This window comes from Oculina patagonica, chromosome 8 (assembly GCF_052425735.1).
Source record: "Oculina patagonica isolate OP01 chromosome 8, crgOcupat, whole genome shotgun sequence".
In the NCBI taxonomy this organism is placed as follows: Eukaryota; Metazoa; Cnidaria; class Anthozoa; order Scleractinia; family Oculinidae; genus Oculina; species Oculina patagonica.
In genome coordinates, this window is record NC_135765.1 from 2894334 (window position 1) to 2918102 (window position 23769).

General features: G+C 37.8%; 1 protein-coding gene across 3 annotated transcripts; it reads left to right on the forward strand.

Annotated features, from left to right (window-relative positions):
* Positions 1-4779: 4779 nt before the first annotated feature.
* On the forward strand, positions 4780-23107 carry LOC144662507 (origin recognition complex subunit 3-like). 3 transcript variants are annotated; one of them, XM_078523319.1, is made up of 24 exons: positions 4780-4830; positions 4915-4975; positions 8884-8984; positions 9077-9212; positions 10038-10142; positions 10745-10800; positions 11586-11678; positions 12553-12601; positions 12715-12796; positions 13493-13652; positions 14155-14268; positions 14640-14776; positions 14920-14983; positions 15397-15513; positions 16137-16216; positions 17148-17234; positions 17334-17404; positions 18091-18176; positions 18332-18423; positions 19137-19212; positions 19554-19619; positions 21276-21392; positions 21604-21692; positions 21787-23107. In XM_078523319.1, exons 1-24 carry the CDS (start codon positions 4801-4803, stop codon positions 21890-21892), a joined length of 2175 nt encoding a protein of 724 aa, XP_078379445.1. In that variant the 5' UTR covers positions 4780-4800; the 3' UTR covers positions 21893-23107. The 3 variants fall into 3 exon arrangements, 2 of the variants coding, with proteins under 2 accessions (XP_078379445.1, XP_078379446.1); XM_078523320.1 differs by having other exon boundaries at positions 4797-4830; positions 4915-4969; XR_013572463.1 differs by lacking the exon at positions 21787-23107 and having other exon boundaries at positions 19137-19211; positions 19552-19619; positions 21604-21627.
* Positions 23108-23769: the final 662 nt, after the last annotated feature.

The window sequence follows — 23769 nt, forward strand, 5'->3', positions numbered from 1 at the left end:
TATGTTCAATCTGAACTAGATTTATAGTCAAGAATTGTTAAGGTCCATGAAAGATTCAAATGCCATTTTAACCAACCAAACGCAAAACTACATTATTGAGTAAAAAAGAGTTTTGCTTTCCGAGCCTTACAAGCCAAGCGTGAATTACAGCAAAAAAAAACGAAGGTTTCCGAAGGCTTCACGAAAACGTTTTTGAATGACTGCGCACTGAAATGGAAGGAATGGAACGAGTTTTTGACGTCATAATTGGTGTTTTTGAAGACGACCGCAGAGTGATTCCGCAGACCGCACCGACGGCAACGTCAACGGCAACGTCTGGTGGAAAATGAATTTATATTTTACGTGAGAATCTCGCAACTTTCCGGACGTATATCAGCTTATTTATCGCTTTTAGAACTAGCTCCCCATGAATATTCAAAGAAAGCGTTCAACCCCAAAAAAGAAAAACCAAAGATTAGCCGTCGTGGCTGACTTTGAATTGTCCAAAATATGCAGAATTTCGTCATTTCACGTTGTTGTTCGGCAGAGAACGGCTTTGAGTGTACCAAGATTCAAAACGTACGTGCATAGTTAACGCAAGTGCAGATAATTCTGCTCATTAACGTTAAATGCTAATGAGAGAGAACAATAAAGATTCCTAATTTGTTTTCATACCAGCGTGCATTCTACCTATGCGCCTCTCTGAACAACAACCAACAATCAATCAATCAACTGAAAAACGGCCGACTGAGAACAAAATAACTGCTTGAAATGTCACTAAACACATTTATTTAAATTTTAAGGTGCAATCTGCGGAATCGGTCTGCGGTCGTCTTCAAAAACACCAATTATGACGTCACAAGTTTTTATTTCCGAGAATTTTCCGACAATTTTTCCGAGCACTCTACGATTATGAAGGCCTAAAAAAGCATTTTTCAACTTGCATTTTCTCTGCGACGCTATGTCTGATTACTTTGAAACTTTGGGAAATGTTTACTTGGCTCTTAATAAACACATGGGCAAAAAATAACAAAAATCGAAATTTCTGTTCATTTGAACTTTAATAGCGTCAGTGTGAGTTTGTGTTCTATAATCGAACGATCACCATTCGGGGGAGTTATTCCACCGAATTAATATGACATATTCGAGATCGTAGTCGGGGTAGTTGGTATCTACTAATTACAGAGAAAAATCTAGGCCACTATTCCTATCGTTAAAGATTCTAAAATATATACGAGTTAAATATACTGAACAAATGGCACTCTTTATGTATTCATACTTTAATGTTTATCTACCAAGTTATATTAGTAATTATTTTCGATTAACCTTTTAACCGTTTTTTTGTTGTGGACTTTTCTAAGAAGGTTTGTTTTCACTGGTATCAGAAGCATAACACACAGTTGAAAGCATGGTAAACTATATATGGTTTTTAAGAGCACAGAATTTGCTTTCTACTGTTGATGAGATTTTGATTGATAGGTGAACCCCCATGGAGTTATGACGTCATAAATGTACATTTTTGGTAATATTTAACCTATGAAAGTTAACTATTTGCAGTTAAACAATCAAGAGAATAAGTGCTAGGAGCTTTTTAGGGCTCAAATATGTAATAACAGTCTGTAACAGACTGACTGAGAAGATTTCAGTTAAATAGATAAAATTGTTTGCAAATATGACAACTTTGAAGTTGGAAGATTTTCACCCTTTATTTTTCATTTTCAATAATATGCAAGATCACAGTCAGCTAATTTTAAATGGTCTCTTCCTTATTATAGTTGTTTCGACAGAGCAAAATCTTCTCATACTTAAGAATACCTGATCAACTTAAAAAAAACTTCATTATTTTTTCATAGCGTGTATGTCAAGTCATCGTTCGCCAGCGAACGAAAATTAGAAGAAAAAGCGTAAAAGGGTAACCCCTTTTTGTCTAAAACGGGGTATCTTTGCATGGACCAATGTCAAACAGGATAGGCTTATATGCCTGCAGAGGTGTAACAAGCCGAATATTCACAAATTCTTCCGTATTGCTGACTTAGGTTGATTTCGGCATTGATACTTAGCTTAATTCACGATCACAACAAAGCCAGTGAGGTACTTGTTTATGTCTTAGACGGGGTATCAAAAATTGGCATTCTGTCTTAAACATGGTGGAAAAATCAGAGGTTCGTGTCTTAAACAGGGTCAGGGTTTAGGAGGCCGGTCCGCACCTCCCTACCCGAAATTATGTCGAGTACCCCCCCGGTTCTTAGAAAAGCTCGGCAGAGCTGGCTGAGATCTCCTGCCATTATGTACATGAGCTTCTGTAGCAGATTTAGTTGACTTTTTGTAAAAAAGAATAAATATATTGGAAATAAAGAATTGAATTGAATTACCTACTACATGTGCAAAGATCTGAAAACAGTTACGCAAGCAGTCTCTTTTATGCTTTAAAATCCCCCCCCCCCCGCCCCCACCTCTTATTTCAGTGCCAAAAGTATCGCTAGTGCAGCATAAAATTGGTTTGTAGAAACACAAATCGTTTTATCAGAATCGTTCTTTGTGGAATAATATGGTGAGGGACTTTCAACGAAACTGAATTCCCAAAAACGCTACTAGGAGAGGACATCAGCGACTTCAAAGCGTACATTTCTGCCCTGCGACGTCTAAAGAACAACCCAAAAAGCACCATGAAGCAGGATTGTCTGAACTGCCAAGTTATGCATTGCCACAATTTGATTGCGGACACAACGGACACTCGGTTAAAGACATTTTGGTAAATTTGAGTAGGGGAATGCACTCCCGCGGTGGAAGGCGCGGGTATGCGCTTGGCTTGGATTACGATGCCCCCCCTTCCCCCCACGTTTCAAAACGCTCCACCGCCTCTGAATCCGTAGGGATGAACGCGAAAGCGAGTGGGCGTGATATACGAGCGACGAAGCTGCGAGCAGTATTCCAAAACAACTGAATCACTTTCCGCATTAGTGATTGCAGTGCGTGCTTTTCTTGTGACACTTTTCAAGGTAGTCGATGCACAAAAATGAGTGTCCCCTAAACTTCTTACATCAATCGTGATTGGTTTGCTTTCAGCTCTGTGGCTGGGTTTTGAACAGAAGAAATGTTTGTCAGCTGTTTTGTCGGGTGCGTGCATCAGTGGTCTTAACAGACATTTGAAAAACGAGAAACCGTATACAACCTAATGTCGTATTACCGCGCACTAACTCTTAAAAAATAGTTACCTATAGCGGCGCAATCTTATGGAACAGCCTTCCTTCCAACGTAAGACAAACAGAGTCCCTTCGGCAACTAAAGCTTTTGTAAAACAAGTACTATAAGGCACGGCATTTGTGGAAAGCAGCTTTTTCTTTATAATTAGCTTATCACTAGAATTTTATTATTTTTGTAAGGATTGTATATAGTATTTTACAAATCTGATGTTTAAACCGTGTGGATGCCAACCTACCTACCTACCTACCTACCTACTTGTACCTACCTACCTATCTACCTACCTACATGATGTGCAACGCTAATAATCAAATTGCTGCGGTTTTACGCCTTCCGAGCGTAACAGCCAAGTCTAAACAGCGAGCGCCTTGATTTTTGCATGAGCGTGAAAACATTTAACGTGATTCAACTTTTCTTCGGCTAGTAGCAGAATAACCGGCCCACTTCTTCACATCTTCAAATGCTGCTCCCACAGTCACAAAGTCGCCAAATAAAAAGTCCAAATAGCTGCCCCCGCACTCCCGAAATCGTCATCTCTTTTAGGAGCTGCTCCCTGCAGTCGAGATAATTTACATATCAACTGAATACAAACGTCACGAAATATAATGGGTATTTCTCGTTCTTAAAGCGTGTTGCGACAAGGATAAGTGGACTAGATGTGTATTTCTCGTTCCTTTAAGCATGTTGCGCGAGGAATAAGTGCAATATATGTTAATCCCTTTCCTTCGACGTCGGGAGTGCGAGACTGCGGGAGCAGTCGTTTATCTAACTTTGACGTTTAACTAGCGTTGACAGCAAGATGTCAACATGTTGTGTCAACACTCACTCGCTCAGTCTGGTTATGTGGGGCGCCGTGTGTTTTTGGCTCTGAAACTCTTACAGGATACAGGGTTCTATCTAGAGGTGTTCAGGGGTAGAAGCTTCCCCCCCAAACAGCCCAGCTTCCCCCCCCCAAAAAAAATTTGTGATAATTTATACAGTACATAGATAAATCAATATATCATTCAGGTCAGTGTACATGCAGTTACATTGCTATCTAGAAATTTTCCATCGCTACGAAGATAAGTTAAGAACTGAAACATTGCCGCTGTTTATCTCTTTTATTCACTTCTTTGTAGTGTATAAATAGCGCAATAGGAACTCTTCGTCTCAGCCGAGCTAACATTGTCAAAACCTAATCATGTGATGACCAAAAAACAATATAAAATTACGGTGAAAATATATCAAGGTTGTGTCTCAAAATACACCAGATTGCATCTCAGCACATATCCATTTATATCCGGACCCCCCTAGAAGCTCGTGGCCTTCGGCCACTCGCAACTTCTCCCCCAAACGAAAAATCCTAGATAGAACCCTGGATAGAAAAACTGATTTTCTCCCACGACACTCAGGAGTTATTTTTTAAGCCCTGTCCGCAAACAGATAGTTATTCCTGTACGTGAGACACGGGACTATATTACTGTATTTTATGTTTGAAATTAAGTCAGAGGTCTGTGAAATGGTTTGGGGGAGCTAGGAGGTCTGGACGGTCTTGAGAAATCTTCTGCACGCGGAGATCTGGGACCGAAGTAATGCGCCCGCGAAATTGGAACTACATGAAGTACTTGCCACTTATCAAAGATGGCGGAGGAGACAAGCTCAGTTTCCAAGGTTTGCGAGTTTGAATACACTTTTCTTTGGACTAAATTGAATTGACTCTTGTTTTAACATGCATTGAAATGTTTGAAACTTTAGGGCTGCTTTCTGATCAAGAAATCTGTGCCGCACTCACCAAGAAAGCGTGTCGCAGGTACAGGTTAGTAATTAAATCTGTCATAATCTTGACGCTGAAGATCTTCGTCGTGGATTTAAAAAAAAAAAGCATGGCGTATTGGCGTACGATCGAAGGCATGTCTTAACTAGAGTTCTACGGTGGCCTGGAAGGGACATCGATTTCTTTTTTTATTCGCGACTTCTTTTTTTATCCGCGACTTCGTTTTTCCATCCGCGACTTCTTTTTTCCATTCACGACTTCTTTTTTTTATTCGCGACTTCTTTTTTAGTGCAGAATGCACTATTGTGATGGTTTGGTGGGTTGGCGTTTGCTAAACCCCTAAACCACTAAACCACTAAATCACTAAACCACTAAACCGCTAACGCGGTGTAAACTTTTAATCACCAATTAATTAATTAATATCAATTAATTAATTATTTCTGTAAAGGGGGGAGGGGATGGAGAGAACCTGACCGTGTGCCCTTGGTAAAACGGGGAGTATATTTACGATACTTACAATTGAAGAACTCAAGGTATATATTTGTTTCAGAAGGCACTATGCTCTCCTTGTGGTACAATTCTTTCTGCAACTTTGTGCTAAACGCATGCGCAGATCAGTCTACATCACGAACATTGCGTGTTTCTTCTGCAGAAGGATTCGGTAGACTCCGTGGCGCCAAGTTAAAACCACAAATTAATTGAATTAAACACTAAGGCGTCATAGTAGTTCATGTGAAATAATTCTTGATATGGCAACGCTGTTTTCTTAGAAAAGGTGATAATATCTGTGTTATAATCAATGTCGCCTTGTTTGCAGAAAATAAATCACGTTACCATATCATCGTGTTACATCCGTTTTCGACAAAAACAAAAGTGTAATGTTACATGTTTTTGATAAAAACAAAAGTATCTCGTTTGCTGTTTCAATATCAAACTGAAATTCAAGCTATCGAAAATTAAAATAACAGGGACGTGTTTAGAAATTTTGTATTAAAGCCTAATGTGGTGTGCTTTTCAATGCGGTAGAATTCCTGTAGAATCCGTGGCGTTAATTTAATTAAACTTAAAAGGCATCACAGCGATCTGCGAGAAAAACAACAGTATCATATTACATCCGTCACTTCCTTTCCTTTGATTTGTTCTCCATCGGTTGAACTAACCTCCGTTTTATTTTGTAAAACCTCTGCCTCTTAAGTTGTTTGAACATGCTTTCGTGACGGTTCCGACATTTCTTGAAAGAAATCTTCACACTACGTGCTTCTCGGCTTCATGCTTGAGTGAGCGTGTGACGTGTTCACCAGACCGTGGCGAGAGCATGATCTGGCGCACGAAATGCTTTAGCGACAATTTCGGGGAAAAAGCCGCAATTTTTAGCGACAATTTCGGGGGAAAAGTCGCAATTTCGACATTTTATGCTTTGTAATTCATAGTTTGTGCTCTGCTCGTGCACTGTTCTGAAAATTTGTAATTTTTTAGGTCGTTTTCTAAATGCTGAAGGAGACAATGCGGTATGATTCTTGTAGAATCCGTGGCGTTAATTTAATTAGACTTAAACGCATCATAGCAGTCTAAGAGAAAAACAAAGGTATCATGTTACAAACCTTTGCACGAAAAGCACAAATATCACATTTGCTGCTTCAATACTGAACTGAAAGGTGAACTCATTTGACTTATTCTCAAGCGAAATTACCCTGGAAAATTATTATCATGTGGTCGATTGATTGGCGGCATTGGCCATAATGCATTCTGCACTGTCCTTTGAGTCTCTGAGTTTTCTTCGCGACTTCTTTTTTTATCCGCGACTTCATTTTTCCATCCGCGACTTCTTTTTTTAACCGCGACTTCTTTTTTATCCGCGACTTCTTTTTAAAATTCACGTATTATTCCCAATCCGCGGCGCTTCTTATTGAATCATGTGGTGCCAAAGTAACGCAACGAACAAGGGAGGTAAAAAATCCTAAACATCGAGCTTAAAAGACAGAGCGCTCGATCAAAATAACGCAAGAAGCATAACCTTTACAACACAACACAGAATGTTTCTCTGAAACCAACTTTCAGCTTTTTCATAGTAAGCTGAAACAGTCTCTGGCGTAGCCGGACCAAGATAATCCGTGACAAGACAATACATCTTGCAACATTATTGATTAAAAATGCCGGGCCTGGCGTCAATAAAATGCAAGTAGTTTACATTTTCACGGAACATTTCAGATCTTGTCCTTCCAGGGCTGACATTTTGAGAACTTAAAGCATATCTAGCAAATAGAATTGAGCCAAAACAAACTAAACTAGCACAACTTGTGGCAGAGTGCAGATTTAGAGGTGTCATTTAACTCTACAAACGGAAACCACGCAGCGCGGACTAATGAAATCTAGACACTCCCTAGCCTTGGCCACAATGCAATCTGACGGCTCTCTTCAATACATAATGCCTCCAAAAAAAACAGTACTCTCAGAAAGAAGTCAGAAGCAAATAAGGTCGAAAGACCAAATTTAAACATTTAACGGCAAATGTTCTAATGTCACGAACGTAGGAGTCGTGTAGGCCCGTCACCTTTATTTACCATGCATTGTTCGTTCCCCTCCCTGTCTGTCCGACCATCACTTGCCGTTGCCATATTGCTTGCTGACTGCAAAGGTTATTTGAGCCCGCAGTCCGCTCAAGACAGGAAAAAGAACTCGCGGATCGAAAAAAAGTCGCGGATGGAAAAAAAGAAGTCGCGAAGATAAAAAAAGAAGTTGCGGTTAAAAAAAGAAGTCGCGGATGGAAAAACGAAGTCGCGGATAAAAAAAGAAGTCGGGAAGAAAGAAAAGAAGTCGCGAATAAAAAAAGAAGTCGCGAAGAAAAAAAAAGAAGTCGCGAATAAAAAAAGAAGTCGCGAGGAAAAAAAGAAGTCGCGAATAAAAAAAGAAGTCGATGTCCCTTCCAGGCCACCGTAGAGTTCAGATGAGTTATTTTGGGTTAGAATAATGAAGAATCTTGAAACAGATTTTTAGCTTGGCGCATCTTCAATTCAGCGTGGAAATGTACATAGAATGCATCCTCAGCTGGTTTGCAAACCATTGCCAAAAAATTCTTTGAAGATTTCCCCACACCGTTTTCACTATCAAGTGCCACCCTTTGTCTAGGTTGTACTATGTTTAAAATTACTGGGGTGAGTACAGTCAAGTCTCGCCTTGCGGACACCCCGCTATTGCTGACACTCGCTATTACGGACAAAATCCAAATCCCCGGCGAAAGAGGTTTGACTGAAAATGCCTTGTTGAAAATACACAAAACGACGCCCAAGCGTGCCCGCTATAACGAGAGTTGACTGTAAATCAGTACAAGCTATTTGTCACTCAGGGCCATTCCATTTTTATATCCACCCACCCCCCCCCCCCATAGATGAGATTTTCTGAAGGGGCTTTAAAAGTCATTTCTGAGGGGCCAGAGGGAGTAGCCCTGTCGGCATCCTTTGATATTTAGAATATTTCTGAAGGGTTTACGGAAAAGTTGACTTTTTTCTGAAAGGGTTTTGAAAAATCATTTTATTTCTAAAGGGGGGTATCATGTCGGCACTTTAGAGGAATGCGTTTAGAGGCAAATGCGATGTCTATTGTTTTCTGCTTATTTTCGGGGTACCTGGAGCTTGATTTATGCAGACATATATTTTCCCAAAAATGTCTCAATTTTGCATTTGTGTTAAGTTTTTGCCATTTTTAAAGGAATAATCCATAATCTGGAAATATCAGCTTTCAAAAAATGTGTGGTTTTTGGGGGCTTGTATTAAAAACACAAGGGCTAGAGCGATCTGCACGCGGACAGTCCTGAAGGGTGGCTGATACCTTAAGAGAGAGAGTTGATGTAAACCTTATCTTTGGAAGAGGCATCCCAAGCTCTTTTATCATGAGCTTGGGTGTCCTGTGTAACAGGTTGATCTCTGAAAAAAAATTTCTTTATATTTTTGTAGAGGATTACTTTCCAGAAGTTATTGGAGAAAGTACAGCCCATCGCAAACTGAGATATGCAAACTATAAAGAGTGTTGGGGCTCTATAAGAAGTGAGATTGAGGTAAAATGTTCATCATTTTTTTTGCTTTGTTTGTTTTTTAGATCCTGGAGAACAGCTGAAAATGTCACTAATATTTTGTTTTATCCTCAAAGGGTCTGCAGTCGCAGATGAATAGCAAAATATTTTCTGACCTTATGGAGTTCATCAAGAGTGCACACAAAGTCAAATCCTCAGAGACTGAAAGGACCGCTGTTATACAGGAAATACCTACAGCTGCACTGATAACAGGTAAGCCAGGATACATTGTCATCAGTATACTATTCTTTGAATAGGAAATCGTGTTTGGACTGAATTATCATACGAAACTTGCAGTTGTGTATTTGCACTTGTCAGTTCATTCAACACTTTTGAGCTTTTAAACAGGGACCGCAGAGCATTTTTTCAATTGGGTTGGGGGGAAGGCTGACTTTAGTGACTTGAAGAGGGGGGCAGGGCTCACCAAAACCCCCATCCGGTCGTCCAGGACAAGTAGATTTTCCTGCCGGGCAAGTGACTTTTCATGCTCACTTGCCCGATGGGCAAGGGCCCAGGCAAACAATCAATTAACTTAATTTCATGAATTATTAATTAGTTTGAGAGCCTGGGCAAAGGGGGAAAGTGCTCAGGCAAGCAAAGTTTGAGAGTTACTTGCCCTATGGGCAAATTGGAATTCAAGTTTTTTTCGAGCCCTGGGGGGGCTTTTGAGACTCTTCTCTTAGTAAGTCTTTATTTCTTCGGAAATATTGGGGAGCTAAAAGTGACTTTGCTGTATCAAAAAGTTAAATTTGACCAAATTTATGTAGGCATAAAATCTATTTATGACATTTATTGCCAGTTCATTTTCATAATCACTTGTGCGAAACATTGTCTGATGTACATTCCTTCAAACTTAGGAGCCGGCGGGGAAAAATGGCTTTGTGCTCAAATTTCGTTACTTTACCCTTGGTCTGTATTTTACCCCTGGTCTGCAGTCTGCAGTCTGCATTTTACCCCGGGTCTGCAGTCTGCAGTCTGCATTTTACCCCGGGTCTGCAGTCTGTGTTTTACACTGACTGATTATTGTATATTTTGCAGGGGTGAACATGCCAGATCATGATGTTATATTCTCTCAGCTGGCCACTGAACTCAACAGTCAAGTTACACCTTTTGTTGCCTTGCTGCGGTCCAAAGATTGTGCAGGTTAAATATATTTATGTTTCATAACAGATCATAAAGTTCTGGAGGGAAATATCTCCATTACTCTGTTTTGTAGGGCTGCTGCATGTAGTTTTGGGGATGAGAATTTTGGAGGGTCGAAGGAGATCAGAGCTCAGCATGTTAATGTTGTGGTTCAAATTTATCTTTGGTTAAAAAATTTTCAAACCAGTTTGATTTTTATTTCCCTTTGTTTCAGATAATGATTTTGAATTTGAGACAATGAAAACTAAAATTTAAAACTGGTTTGAATAGTTTTAAACCAAAGATAAATTTAAACCACAACATTAACAGTATAGCAGTCAAAACTAACAGTGAATAAGATCTTTGATTTTTTGCTGTAAAGACCAACAATTTTATTACAACTGCACACTACTCATCATTTGTCTTTAACACCAGAATACACTATTATTTTAAATATTAAATAGATTTAGCCAAGCCTAATTTAAGCAGAGCTCCCTCACTAAAAATTATAGAGGTCATGTTGTAAACCTTGCATCGTCGTATATCAGTGGAGAATGTCAACCAAGAGCAGCTAGATTTCAACTGTAATTTGCTGCTCACTTGGAGGTAATTTTTTTCTTTAGTTATGAAAGCAACCATGAAAAGTGTAATATCACAGTTCATTGGGCATGATGTGCAAGTAAGTTGTAAAAAACAGTTCATGTGTTTAGTTGTATGTGGCTAATTAAAATTTAGACTTGTTAGACTTAAGCCAATGTTGGACAGCTGCTCTCTGAAGAGAAACATTTAGAGATAAAAACATTCATACCTTCTGTAAGTGACCACCCGAAATGTTAAGTTATGGACTCAGGTGATTGCTAACGATTGGTCAGACCACATGGGGGTCTAAATTTTGAGTCATAACCATAGTAATTTCAAAGGCTTAATCCATGCACAAATACATCCAATGGGTGGTGGGGGTGGGGGGAGGGAAGGGGGTGGAGGGGTCTCTTACGAGAGGTTCTGATTATAGTGATTTGACTGGGGAAATTTTCCAGTTGGTACTTTGGAAAAGTGGTCACTTATGGGAGATTTTTCTTTAATAACTATTCAATACAAATTAAATAACAATGAAATACAATACAGTGACAAGAAAATAAATACATATATGTACACAAAGAAAAAGATTAATTTATAGGTTAAGATTAATGCTGATACTAAGGTATGCTAGCAAAATGTTACTAACTGCTTAACAAGGAAAAAGGTTACAAAAGGTGTTTTTACACTTAAGGGCAGAAGTATTGCAAGTTGCACAGTGAGGTTTAGCTGTATGTTGTATAATATTTTTATTATTCTATTATTTTGCTGCTTTCATGTACACTTTATCAGTTAGAGTCTAAGCTGCCTGATCCATTTGAGTGCTAAATAATAGAAATGTTATATAATGATTGGAAGACAGTCTTGACATGTTATTTTGTAACCTAGGATGAAGATGATCCTAGCCCTCCTGGCCAAGCCAAGAAGATCAGTAGTTTTACTATGCCCGTGCTTTGCCATTGGTACAAGAAGATGACCAAGGTTTGTAAGAAGTTCCATGGACTTTTTAACCTATTTGTAAAATGATTTTGAATACAGGAAAACTGTTTCTTTTCGATTGTATCTCACCTCCCTAACTTAACAGCCAGTTCACTTTATTTACAGCAGGGAGCCCTGCAAATAATTTTTTTCACTTAAAAGGACATATATCCTACTAAAACACCATCTTGGTCGGACAAATCAAAATTGTGGTCGGACATACTTTCATTCATTGTTGCTGTCAGGTGTTGCAGTGGTTCAATTCAACCAACAACTCGTCCTTTTCATTCAATACTGAAGAGATTTTATATGGCCTTCCCAATACACCGAATGATGAATTAAAGAGAAAGCTAAACTACACTCTTTTATACATGTGTTATTATATTTATAAAATTAAAATTCCAGAACGATTCATTATTAATCTTGGACTAAATAAGTAAAATCATTTATAAATATAGAATAGAACAACTTCTTTAAGTATATACTAATAGCTACCTGACAACTTCTTCGCTTATTCTTTATATTGTTTAGGGAAAGATTTCCACCACTTCTTATATTAATTTGTAATATTTCTGATCCGTTGCCACTGTATTGTGTTGTGAATTGTAAATAGTATTTTGTAAATAGCGTTGTAATATTGTAAGTATTTTTTGTGTGTGTTATTTTCTAAATGAATAATAAAAAAAAAATTCATTGTTGCTGCAAAATGATTTATGATCAAAAAATTGTCCGAACATTATGTCCAACCACACATGGGATTTCGTCGGACATTAGCAAATTTTGGTCAGTCAATGTTCGATGACCAACTGTTATTTGCAGCCTTGTTACAGGCATTTCTTTAATGACAATACTAACTGATTGAATCATTTCCTTTCAGAATAATGACTCAAAACGAAGACGCAGCAAACAGCAGTCTCAATACTCAAGTGAGTTTATTTCCCCTTCATTTGTAAGTCTTGATTAACTCTATGTGACTTTTCAGTTGATAAACTGTTCATTCATTGTCAATATCAGTTAACCAATGTTCCTCAATTCTCAGATCGCCCTCCTTTGGTTGTCATTTTTGAGGACTTTGAAGGTTTCCTTCCCACTGTTGTTCAAAACTTTGTGACAATTTGCAGGTATGCCTCATTTATAATTTTAAACATTTCATCTTAATATTTGATTTTAAATTTACATGCATTCAAAAGGGAAGAAAGTAAAAGCCACCCCTGACCAAGTACCTTGACTTGTGGAAAAATGTAACTGAACACAAAATAACCAACTGTCACAGGGCTAACATGTGCACAGAGAGATAGATAATAACATCATAGGTCTGCAATGTGTGCAGAAAGATAGATGAGCTAACATGATAGGTCTGCAATGCGTGCAAATAGATAATAACGTCATAGGTCTGCAATGTGTGCAGAGAGATAGATAATAACATCATAGGTCTGCAATGTGTGCAGAAAGATAGATGATCTAACATGATAGGTCTGCAATGTGTGCAGAGAGATAGATAGACAATCTATCATTATAAGTCTGCACTGTGTGCAGAGAGATAGATCATCTAGCATCATAGGTCTGTAATGTGTGCAGAGAGTAGATAGACAATCTATCATTATAGGTCTGCACTGTGTGCAGAGTGTTAGATCATCTAGCATCATAGGTCTGCAATGTGCGCAGAGAGATAATCTAGTATCATCGGCCTTCAAAAAATGCAGAAAGATAGATTGTTATTTAGCATCTACAAATGGGTAGTATTCATCTTTCAGCAAATCACTTGCTATTTTACTACGGACTTCAGCTAAATTGATATCTCAATTTCTGTTTTGCAGCCAATACTTGAGTGAACTTCCCTTGCTTTTAGTCTTTGGTATTGCGACAGCGGTGACAACCATTCACAAAGTTCTTCCACATGCTGTGTCTAGTGTATTGTCCATCGAGAGATTTCAATCACAACCATCCCACATTTGTGTTCTGGAGATCATAAACAAGGTTGTATAACTCGGTGAATTCCTGGTGCAAGAGCCTAGTTTATTAAGTTATCAAGTGCATCTGATCTTCACTTCCTGGATGTTTTTTACTTTAATGCGACTTCTAATGACAAAATTAACAAACTCTTCCAGGATGAAAACATTTTAAAACTACCCCACTTGCTCCAGTCTAGTCTCAATCATTCCAAGACTTTCATTGCTGATCATAGTTCTGAAAGCCACTTGTCTAGATGGTGAAAAGTAGCAGTCAAAATTAAGTCCCAATCCTGAATTTAAGCATTACAGAGGATGAAGGAATAAATGTCTAACAGTATCTGATTGTTTATTAAGTGGCGATTTCACTGGTTTTATGAAATCACTCTGATTTTAAAAAACTGTCAACTTTGGAGTGCTTGTCTTATTTCTGATTGGACAATCAAAATCATTTAATGCCAACATTAAATGCTAATTAATCCTAAACAAAACAGGTCTGTTGTCTTATTTTCAATCCCTGTTTGTTGTAGGTATTGATGACGGCCAAGTTTCCTTTCAAGCTTGGTGCAAGGGTGTTTAGATTCCTCTATGAGAATTTTCTGTTCCATGATTTCTCACTACAAAACTTTGCCAGAGGACTTCAGGTATTATCCAATGACATTTTGTGAATTGTTAGGGATGGAATGCTATTCAGTTTCTTCCCAGCTATCTTCCACGATCTTCATCAATAATCCAAGGATCTTTACAAGGAGCTTTGCTAAGAATTTTGCCTTTGCAGTGATGTTAAATCAAATCTTTGTTTTTAAAGAGACATACTAAAGATCTTTTAACAGATCTTTAAAGAGGATCTTGGTAGGTCTTTGAAGACCTTCAAAAATCCTAAAGATCATCCTTTATTTTTCACCAGTGATGGTTTGCCCAGAATCTAAACATCGCGTCCTCCTGCTCTGGATGCTGGGGCTTTTTTACTTCAGTTGGACACTAATTTGTATGTTTTGTTATTTCTCTATTTCAGTTTTGTTTAATGGAACACTATTTTGAGAGTCCTTTAAGTGTTCTTTGCTGTGTTTCACCAGAGGACAGGGAAGGTATTCTGGATAAAATGAGTCACAAACAAGTGGAAATGTGTAGAAAAACAATGTCTTTCCGCAGGTAAGTCATAATTTGTGCGCTTTTTAGTTGACGCTGTATTTTTTTATGCTCTGATGTAGTTAGATTTGACCAACTTTACCCAGACTGAGTTGTTTTTAATGTGAGGGATGAAGATGTTAAGATATCCTGTCTGTTTATTGTAGATACGTTGAAGGTGAACCACCTTCAAAGCAACCTCAGCTGTTATTGGACGATTCCTTCACAAAGGTGAGTCACAGATATGTAAGTAGTATTGGGGGTGACAAGTTAGCCCCTTTTCATTATTGTGCTGCAAAGCTATATTTTGGAAATATCTTGATCATCAACAAAACAAGATGGATACAAAGTGCTTTTGAAGACACTTCTAAATCGTGGCTGATTTCTGTGCTAAAGTCAACAGTGGTTCTATAAAACTGTTACAGAAAAGAATCTTAGACAATAGCCTTAAACTCTAAAACCAAGCAGCTAATTCTCAGACAAAGAAACAGCTGAAGCAAGTGCGTGCTCTATCTTTATGAAAGTTGTTTCTCTGTTTCATTTAATTAGCTGATCAAAACAAAACCTCAGATTACCCCTGATTGCTTATTAACTACAATACTTCTTATTTTGTTGGAAGTTTGTGTTTGGTTTAATTCTTGCAGGATGTAATAGCTGAGCTGCTGGATGATCTTGATACATATCATTGGTGTTTCTTCCCAGTTCTACAGTGTCTACATGCCCTCACCTGCAATCTACCACGACATCCTCTTGGAAAGAAGGTTGTATAAAAAATCAAGACAATTAGCACTTGTTCTTAGTCGAGGTCTTAGAATAGGACTATTTGTGATCCATTTAATTTGCGCCCAACCGGAAAAGTGAGGCACATACCCTATTGGTCTTCAATTTAATCTTCATATATTTTGTCAACATGATCATCCGCAGTTATAATAATAATTATATGATTTCATATATTCATAATTTTATCTTCATCTTTCCTGGGTATATTACGAACCAATTTTAGTGTTAATGACCAGCTCCCAGTTGGCTTGTTAGCTCAGTTGGTTAGAGCGCTGCACCAGTATCGCAGAGGTCACTGGTTCGAGTCTGGGCAAGCCTGATTTTTTTCCAGCTTTCTTTTCACAACTGCTTAAGTTGTAATAATGATATCATTGCTTAAATTGTGTTCATAACTGCGAAAATCTTCTCTTCATTAATTCTTTATCTGCAGTTCAAATATATGATCTCATGTTTTCAAAATTTCATGGTCAGCTGTCTGTTGCCATGCGGTCAGTTTGTTCAAATAGTATTAGCAGATTTAAATGTACAGTACCTTGTAGCACTGTTACCTCAGTGATACTGTTAGTGATGTTTGTAATAAGTATTTCTTTCTTGATGCCATCAGCCCTGTGATGTTTATGAAAACAGTCTTTCAAGTAATATCTATGATCAGGATGCATATAAAGAGGCTATGTCTTTGCTTAGGTATGATTTGATGTTTTAGAATCAATCTTTGATAACAATTTGTTACTATAATTTGTTTACCGTATTTACTCGAATAAGCGCCGCCCCCGAATAAGCGCCGCATTTGGGACAAAAAAGATAATAAGTGCCGCCCCCAAATAAGCGCCGCAGTCCCGATGCGGCGCTTATTTGAGGAATTCCGTTTAACTAGTAACAGCACTACAAAGCAACTATAAAACAAACTTGGAAATTTCTTTTTCATCAAAAGCGATGTTTTGCAGTTCAATGTTATTGTTTTACCGCTCGCCCATTAGTTCTTCTATCCAACATTCTTGCAATTCGCAGGTCTGTAAATGTTGTGAAGGCCGCGAACTTCGGCAAGACAGCTAGCGCTACTTCTTTCTTCAGCAAGAGACAAAGACTGACAATCAAAAGACGCTATTTCCAATTACTGTAAAAGATAAGATTCTTTATGGCGTCCAAATTATAAATAAGCGCCGCCCTCAAATAAGTGCCGCCCTCGAATAAGCGCTGCACTTGAGATGCAAAAAATTAAAAGGAGTAAATACGGTAATCCAGAAACTCAAGAGCAGCCGTGAATGTGTAAAATGCACCCAGCAAATGGAAATGCAAAGCTCTTAAAAGACTACATTCAAGAGTTTTCTACTTAGTTTTCTACTAGTCAAAATGAGAAAAAAAAGAGAAGCGGCAAATAAGAGTGTCACACTTTTTAACTTCCTGATAAGCTTCTGGCTTGATTATTCTATTACACCTGCATGTAGCTTAAGATAATTACATAATATTGTTATAATTAGGTTGGTCATAGCTACTGTACCAAATTGTCCTTTCCAATGTAGGCATTTTTCCACTGTTTACAGGCTTATAAAGAGCATTATTTTCAGTGATGGGTGGCATGGTCTAGCTTCTTTAATTTGGATTTAATTATTCACAGAGTATATTCTAGAGACGAACTTCTTCCACTTCTTCAGAAATGTGTTGATGTGTTGGGAAATGCTTTAGATAAGCCTGAAACTAAAAGGTAAACACATACAATTTTACAGTGTTTTGGGAAACATTTGCTTGTTTACCATGTCAGTAACAATCTACTTACAGTTAACTTGTCTTAAATTGGTTTTAGTTATTGCCAAGGGCTCAGGGAATCAAGAGACATTGTCAATGGACTTCTTAGACAGTTTAACGATCTCAGTGGTAAAAAGTACTTTTATTAATTTATTACATTAAATAGTAGGCACTACATCCTTATGATGGGAGGCGCAGTGGGCCCGGGGGGGGGGGGGGGGCACTCAAAAACGTTTTATACGGGGAGGCTCCGCCCCGAGCTCTGACCCCTTACCCTTTTATATACCATTTTTGACAGAAATTGTACCCCTTTCGTATACCTATTACTGAAAAAAGGTACCCCTTTCATATACCTAAAAGACATGGCATAGAATTAGAACAGGACGTTTTCTTGTTATTTTCATGTAGCGCTTAATAAATTAAAATAATACAGCCGTAAATTGCGTCTGTTCGAAATAATTTAATTAAAGGCCCTTTTAAATACCTAAACGACAGATTTCCATACCCTTTCATATACCTAAACTTGTGAAATCCCTACCCTTTCATATACCTTAAGCCTGAAAAAGGTACCCCTTTTGGGCGGAGCCTCCCCATATAGGCCATTATAGGGAGTACCCCCCCCCCCCGGGGCGCAGTGGCAGTCCCAAAGGGAAATCCCTAGGAACAGTCCCCATTATAGGTACCATTCCTAGAAGGGATCCTTATTTGAGTTACCTTGATGTTTGCCGACAGGTTAAACTTATTATATTTGTTAAAAATATTTATGCTACCATTCTGTGATTAAATGCCATATATACCTTTGCTCTTACTTACAGAGATTCAAGAGACTCGAGAACAGAGTTCAACTTCAACTCAGAAGGAAACACTCTCATCTGTTACAAACAGATTTGAACTTCAAGAGGTACTTCAAATGTTTGTCCTCATGAGCTATCACCTTTCTATATTCAAAATTAACCTAGAATGATGGTTTACAGAGTGGTATGGTATTTCAAACACTTTCTTTTTCCACCTCAGTTCTTACTTCCTTTTCTGTTTTATTTTTTAATCTCGTAACAGCGACTAATGAGTGCAGCAAAGCAGAAGAGGAAAGAATCTCCATATGATAAGCTACGTCAAAAAACAGTTGACACTCTTGATGAGATATTTAGGTAAAAAAATACACTGTACTTGTACTTTGTCACATGGATCTGTACCTTGCCCACACTATTACAAAGCATCTAACCGGGCAATAATATTCTGGAGAACTTTTTCTGGTGTAATTATCCAGGGCCAGGGATACTATTAGCATGGGGGTTGAGGTGGGGGATTGTATACATGCAGTGGGGTACAGAGGGAACTGGATAGCACACTGGGGTAATGTAGTTCGCTAATCAAACAGAATTTCATTTCATAACTGGGGTAATGCTCAGTTATAGTAATTTATAGAGGTACCGCTCATTTATCAGAGAGGGTGTGGTGAGATAAGTTGGAGAGTAGTGTTATGAATACTTTTAAAAATAGTGTAATTGTAGTCAGGGGATGTCATGGTTTGTAAGTGCTTTGACTACAACAACAACAACAACAAGGTTTATTTGAACTGCAAAATTACTAGTTACTACTTAAACAATATATAAATTAAAAATACATACAGTTGCTGGTCACCCAAAATAACTGAAAAGCTAAACTGACTAGTTGGGTAACCGCCATTTATTAATTTAAAGTAAATATAAGGTCAGAAAAGAGGCATTTTACATTTTACACACTTAATTAATTAAGGTGGACTAGCCGAAACGTCTTGGAAAGTAACATCAAAAAACATTCAGCCTCAAACCACTAACAAACTATGTTCTGAATAACTATTTGATCATTTCTTTCTCATCAGAAAGTTCTTGATCTGTCCACGTAATATTCCTCTGAATGAAGTGATGTACTATGACAATGTACAGGAGATAAAAAAGGTTTGTGTACAAGTTTAGCTCACTGAAGTGCACGAGAAAATAAAGTTTATGTTATGATAGTAATATTTATTCCACCAGCATAAGAGTATAAAATGTGTGACAACACAGTGCAACCCCCAAGCATTTTTAGTTGTATCTGATATAAGTTGCAAACTTTTTGCATATTATTCCAATGTGTTTACTGGGTTTGTTTTCTAAGTTTAACTGTTGTACTAGACGTTTTTGTAATGTTACGATTGGTTAGAGTCATTGTATAATGATTAATTTTACTCAATATATAGATGATTACATGATTTCTCCATACTTATCTAGAGTTTCTCTGATATTTTTATCGATCCTAGCACTTGGTAGGGATGCCCCGTGTAGCTATCCAAACAGCTCTCAGCAATCCACAGCATTACCTTCAAGTAAGTACATAATTACAAGATTGGAACCTTTTCGTTGGGAGGTATTGTTGTTGTTAAGACCTGCAATGACTGAAACCTTTAAGGGGCAGTATCGTGGCGATTTTGATGCATTTTCGCCAAACGGAGCTAAAATTATGCCTCAATAGCTTCACTCATTCACAAGATGCGCAGAGAACACCCAGGTGAAGATATTACGTGGGTATTTCATAGGAGAGAAATGTATTTTGTTTTTAACGATTTGTCCATGGCACATGGTCAGAGTTTGAAAACGTCTGCCAGTTGTTCTCAATTTTTGTTTGAAGTTTCATGCCTGTGTTACTCATGATAATACATCTTTTGTTACTTTAGTGGACTGTTATAGTCATTTTTGTGTTCTGCTGCTATTATGCCAGATGGCATAATGCCAAGCAGAACATATTGCTATCGAAGGAGGGAATGGAATGTCTAGAACAATAGAAAGATGTAACAATGGAAGTCTGTAACAATAGATAGCAGATACTTTCCTATTTTTAGACTTAATAAAAAGGTATATCTATCATTTAAATTTGCTATCTTAACAATCAACTAGTCTACATCATAAAAATAAACAAAAATCAAAAAAATTCTCGGTTTCTGATATAAAAAAAGTGCATGTAAATACAAAATTTGTAACAAAAGAGCGTAACAATGGGGAGCCCAGGCTCCTGCTAAGAGCTCTCTGGCCCGCTCTATTGGTACGTGTGTGTACGACGGGTTTCAGCTGCTTTCAGAGTTGTGGCTCGTGACGTACGCAGTGGTCGCTAACGACGACGAATACGCGATCAGCCTTTTTTTCCGTGGAGTGAAAAAAAATAAACCCTCACCGCCCGTTAGCTAACGTGAAATAAAAAATAACCAAAGATACGTCGGTGTGAAAGCATAACGAGCTATCGACAGAAAAAAACTATTGGATTGTTTTCAGTTTGCACGTTTGCTATTTATACGCGCTGAAACAGATCTTATTGTGGTTTGTGACGTACGCAGCGGTAGCTGGCATGTTGCTTTGCATGCACATGACTTTTAAAGGTTTCAAATGTCATAATAACTTGCGTGACGAATTATCTTGGTGTAAGCCGAAAAACCGAAGACAGTTATCAATGATGATACGTTATTCCAGCAGAACACACGGACCCATTAGGGCCCTATTTTTAACAAGGCTATACAATTATTTTAAAGTTTTCATTAATATAAATATTTCTTTTGACTTTGACTTTTTGAAGGATTCTTGTGATACTGCCCCTTTAAACCCCAGAATAATATTTAGCTTGTTGTTGTTTGTCACCTTTGGAGATGTTAATCTTTTTAGAATTGCTTCTAACAGAATTTTTAATTTGGAAACAATAAAATAATAAAATAAAATTCAATACAGTTTAGACATTCATGCCAGACTTAAGCTGGGAAATGAAGTGATGTAATGCTATCGATCACTAGGTAACCCCTGCCCCCTTATAATTAGGGAAGTAATGCCCTCAGCTAGTGGTTTTGCTGTCAGTTAAATTAGAAGTATTAGCCTAAACATTTGTTGGTTTGTTTTTTGTTCACTTGCATGTTGCAATCTTAAGTGCACTGCCGGAACATTTTGATATCAATTCCTTCATGCCAAACTAGCCCCTCACATTGTTAGTTTTAAATTTTTAGTGTGAGTGTTGTCAGACAGATGTGGGAACAGTTCAAGACACCTTACCAGACATTTGTATAGCTTATAAACTTCACTTGGAGTGCGGCAGATTAATAAACCTCTACGACTGGCTTCAGGTTTGTAGCAAATCCTACACATAGTCATGTCTTGTGCAAGCTGTCCTAAAACCTTTTCAGTTCCAAAATGCTTGCTTCAACAGAATACTAATCACTCTTCTTATTTTTGAAATAGGTCAGTTGATTTTTTTTTGCTTTTCTGCACTATTGTGAGTTTGGTGCATGTTTGTACAGTGTGGTTTGGTTGCAACTAAGCTTTTCTTTGTTTTAGGCCTTCACAGCTGTTTTGGAGCCTCCAGAAGCACATCAGTCTCCAAAAGGCTCACCAAAGAAGAAACAGAAAACAAGTGAACTACTCCAGTATCTTTCTAAATAATTTCTACCCTATTCGTATAGGTGTAAATATCAAACAAAAATTTTTATTTTGTCAGTTCTACCTTAACTCTAGCTGTAGTGCTCGCTTCATCCAGGCTGTATCTGAACTTCAGTTTCTTGGATTCATCAAGTCGACTCGACAGAAAACTGATCATGTGCAGAGACTTACTTGGGGAGCATGTTGATGTCAATTGCTAGCGCTGTATTGCAATGCCACGCCATTTTGCAAGATTTTTTGGAATTTACCCATGCTCACTGAGGATACTGTTGTGTGTTGCAAAACAACTTTAAATCTGATACTGGCTCCTTATGGATAGTGGAATTATTTATGACAAGTACGTGGCAACTGACAACTGACAAAAGTCTGAGGTTGACAACAAAGCAAGGATGCTTCTTAAAAAAGAAAGCTGATCTGAAAAACAAGCAAAAGTCTAAACATGGCTGGATTATGGGCACAGTTTGATAAATTACAAGAATTATTCTTCTTGCTAGCAAGGATAAGATACCAAACATTATATACAAGAGAATATTCTTTTGTTATATATCAAAATATTCCTATTCACCCCAACAGTAATAAAATATTATTGGCAATGTTCGCCACAGGATGTGGTGGCAAAACAGTGTAGTTTGTTCTTGGAGCAAATTGTCACAGGCTTTCTCAAAAACTAAGAAATTATTACAGGGTTTGTACACTTTTTCAGGCCAAAACTTCAAGGACTTTTCAAGGACTTTCCAAGACCCTTCTTGGAAATTTCAATGACTTTTTTTCATGAAATTTACCCAAATCAACAGTTAATGTGCTTGCTGAAGAACTAAAAAAAATCGCTTATTTTGGCGGTCTTCTCATTGCCTTGAAGCCTTTTGAGGTTCAATAAAAAAATCAAGGACCGAAAGCCAATTAATATTTTAAGGACTTTCAAGGCCTTGAATTTTTATTTTGAGATTCAAGGACATTCAAGGCGTGTGCGAACCCTGTTATTATTTATGGAAGGGTGAATCAGTAGTACTTGCAGGTTTTTTTAGGAAGTGTAAAAGCCTTAGTTTATTAGCCCACTGTGGCAGTAAATATTGATCAACTTGGCCTGGGTGGGGTGGAGATGTTCACCCTAAGGGTACAAGTGACAAGACTGACTGAAATATTCTGTTTATATTTATTTTGATCATTTCAGGTAAATTATTCACTTAACATTTTGCTCGTATTTAAAGCTGATGTTGTATACCTGTTCTCTGTAACTATTGATAGTAAACAAGCTATAGGCCTAGAAATAAGGATTTATATTGAAAAGCTAGTTAAATGATTAGCAAATTAATCTTTAAACACAGCACAGATTATTTTTGCATTTAACGTTTGTACAAAGCTAGGTTGAAAATATAATACAAATAAATATTTTGTTACAAAGTGTTATTTTCGACTGGCTAAGACAAAGTGAAACGAAATAAGTGGGAAGTGTTTTTCTCACACACTGCTGGGACCTGGGAAAGGGTCATGTGACCTTTGGTGGGCAGTTGTTTTTGTTGCCTCTGCCATTACTGACCTTTTCCTACCCACCCGCCCAGAGATTTTTAGTTGGCGCTGTATCTTTTGTAACCTTTGCCGTTGTGTAACACTCCCTATGATGTACATGTATGGTTTTGTTGCGTTTGTAATAAAGGACAGGTGGGGGTTGGCCTTGTGGGGGCCTGGCATGGCTACCAGTGGTGTGTGAGAAAAATATTTAAAGATTATAACTCTATGGTTTTGTTTCAATAAAAGAAAAGGGTATGATGCACTTTTGCCTAAGCTTTCAGATTGAGAGGGAAAATGCAAAAATGAGTTAGAGAGAAAAGAAGAAGAATGCATGTGGAAGCTAACAAGCTCTTCTCCTTTTTTCTCCCCAACCCACCTGTGGTTTTTAGTTTTCCCAACAATATGAAAGCCAGGAAAATGTTGGAATTAAATTGGATTTTTGTTTCTCAGACTTAACTATATAGCTGTCAGTAAATCCTATATTGTCAGCGCAGCTATTTTTACTTAATTTCTGAGAACTGTCCAATTTGGGATTAAATTTGGATAGTTTCAATT

What these genes read in the sequence shown, in the direction of transcription:
- LOC144662507 (XM_078523319.1), top strand. Translation starts at nt 4,801, where the DNA reads ATGGCGGAGGAGACAAGCTCAGTTTCCAAG. An exon ending in CTATAAGAAGTGAGATTGAG is followed by an intron (nt 8,985 to 9,076) that starts GTAAAATGTTCA and finishes TTATCCTCAAAG; the next exon opens with GGTCTGCAGTCGCAGATGAA. An exon ending in GCGGTCCAAAGATTGTGCAG is followed by an intron (nt 10,143 to 10,744) that starts GTTAAATATATT and finishes TTTTTTCTTTAG; the next exon opens with TTATGAAAGCAACCATGAAA.